Source organism: Triticum urartu, chromosome 1A, assembly GCF_056163025.1.
Source record: "Triticum urartu cultivar PI428250 chromosome 1A, HENAU_Tu73, whole genome shotgun sequence".
In the NCBI taxonomy this organism is placed as follows: domain Eukaryota; kingdom Viridiplantae; phylum Streptophyta; class Magnoliopsida; order Poales; family Poaceae; genus Triticum; species Triticum urartu.
Genome location: NC_141873.1, coordinates 67,577,132 through 67,579,234, shown reverse-complemented (window position 1 = coordinate 67,579,234; position 2,103 = coordinate 67,577,132). Strand labels below are relative to the sequence as shown.

Genomic DNA, 2,103 nt, shown 5'->3' with positions numbered 1-2,103 from the left:
TCTTGTTTTTCTCCTGCTTCTTTAGTTTGTACACACAATTTCATCTGCATGGGTGATGAACAATTCATAGATACATGTTTATTCTTGATTGTTGATGCAGTTGTTTAGATAAATATTTCAAGAGCGTAAATTTATATTGTTAATTCACATATACTCCCTCTGCAAGGAAATATAACAACTTTTGGTTCATTGCTTTAGTGATTTATTTATAGCGGGAGTACTTGTTTAGTTTAAATTGTTCATGCACTTGTTTACATAAACTTTCAATAGCGCCAGAATTCCTATACTATCTGCTGTCATATTCATCTCGGCTTAATGTTATCATGTTATTGTCATGCTTCATGTCTTATACTGGTTTCATCAATTACAGTCCTTCGGCATGGCGTTCGAGAATGATTATGATGCTAGGGCAGATGGAAATACCGAAATTTGTGTGAAGTACATGAACAAGGCTAGCTGTGTTGAGTACTGTATTGGCAGATTCAAATACTGGCTGCGGAACGACGACCAGAAGATAGTTGCACTGGATGTGGAGTACACCTCGCCTCGTTGTCCGACACAGATGGCGGTCGTGGTCCAGTTATGCGTTGGCATCTACGTCCTTGTGTACCACATAAGCGTTGCTGATGAGCACTGCGGCCTGCTTGCCACCTTCTTGCTCGACGAGGAGTACACCTTTGTTGGGGTGGACATCGAGAATGACAAGAAAAAACTCAAGCATGTTGGTCTGGTGGTACAAAACTTTGTGGATATCCAGAATATGTGGAGAGTGCCTGATCCAATGACGATTAAGCCAAAGTATGGCTTGGCTGACTACGCTGGTTCCATCATCCACCACAGCTACAACAAGATGAAGGACATTCTCACAGAAGATGACAACCATATATGGGCAGAAGCGCCCTTGCCCTTGAAGAACATCTATTATGCTTCCATGGACGCGTATGCCACCTACGACGTATACAGGCGGTTGTTGAACTTCCAGAAGGGGTTCGAGAGTCAGCGCCAGCATCTCGCCAAACCATCCAGGCGGTCAAAGAAGTCCGGAAGGAAGAATGAATCAACATAAAATGTTTCTTCTATTTATCTAGCTGATAGTCTGTAAACTTTATTATAGTGCTAGTAAGTCGTAAGTTCAAATTTCCTGCAAGTTGAATCATCCTTTATTCTAGTTGTCTTGCCTAATTTGATCCACGTTCACGAGATATTACACTTAAGATGTTTATTTTGTTTCGGTTTCGCTAGCTATGATACAGAATGCGATAGCCATTTTTACCAAAAGATTATTTCAGATTTATAATGAATACACAGAATGCGATAGCCATTTTTTCCAAAAGATTATTTCAGATTTATAATGAATACTGTTCTCAACTGGGTTTGAATAGAGAAATTTTATTTTTTAATTGCATAGAGAAAGTCCATTTTTTAATCAAAAGAAGGGTCGCCCCCTCTGATTTTCCATTAACAGAAAACACATGGTCTTTCAAGCCCCTGATACAAACTATAGCTAGAAACTAAAGTAATCAACTAGCAGCACAAATCATACATGGTAGCAAGCCCAGCCAGACTTAACATGAAGGTCCAAAAAATAAAACTACGGCAGAGATGCGCAGGCGACACCGCAGTACCCTATGACTCCACACTTGCGATGAACTGTACAATTCACCTGCTACATGCTCTAGCGTGCGCATATAGACCATCATCACCTCTTTGCTCCCAACATCAGCACCTCTTTGTTTACCACCTTCATCTGCAATATAGACCATCCCATGATCCACAAGCAAATTAGCTAAACAAGAATCATAAGATCACTATACCATTTATTTTGTAATCTCACATTATTCCTACATTGCCAAAGAGTCAAGAACACAACTGATGCCCTTCCCACATCTCCCACGCAAACACTCATAGGTAGTTCTACCATCTTAACTCCATGATTTAAAATATTAATAAAAACCCCTTAACAATTCCATTTGCATTACCATCGTTCATGATTATAGCCAGGGAAACAGCAGCCAATAAAGCAACCACCTGTGAAAGACCTATTTTGAGTCCTGAATAGGGCCGAATCCTAGCATTTACTCTAACTGCAACATGTCCTCCTCT

The 2,103-nt window shown here is 40.1% G+C and overlaps 1 protein-coding gene across 1 annotated transcript; it reads left to right on the top strand.

Moving 5' to 3' along the window:
* Positions 1 to 379: 379 nt before the first annotated feature.
* Positions 380 to 1,066, top strand: LOC147990064 (uncharacterized). The gene has a single exon (XM_087536977.1). It carries the CDS (start codon positions 380 to 382, stop codon positions 1,064 to 1,066), a length of 687 nt encoding a protein of 228 aa, XP_087393103.1.
* The last annotated feature ends 1,037 nt before the right edge of the window (positions 1,067 to 2,103 follow it).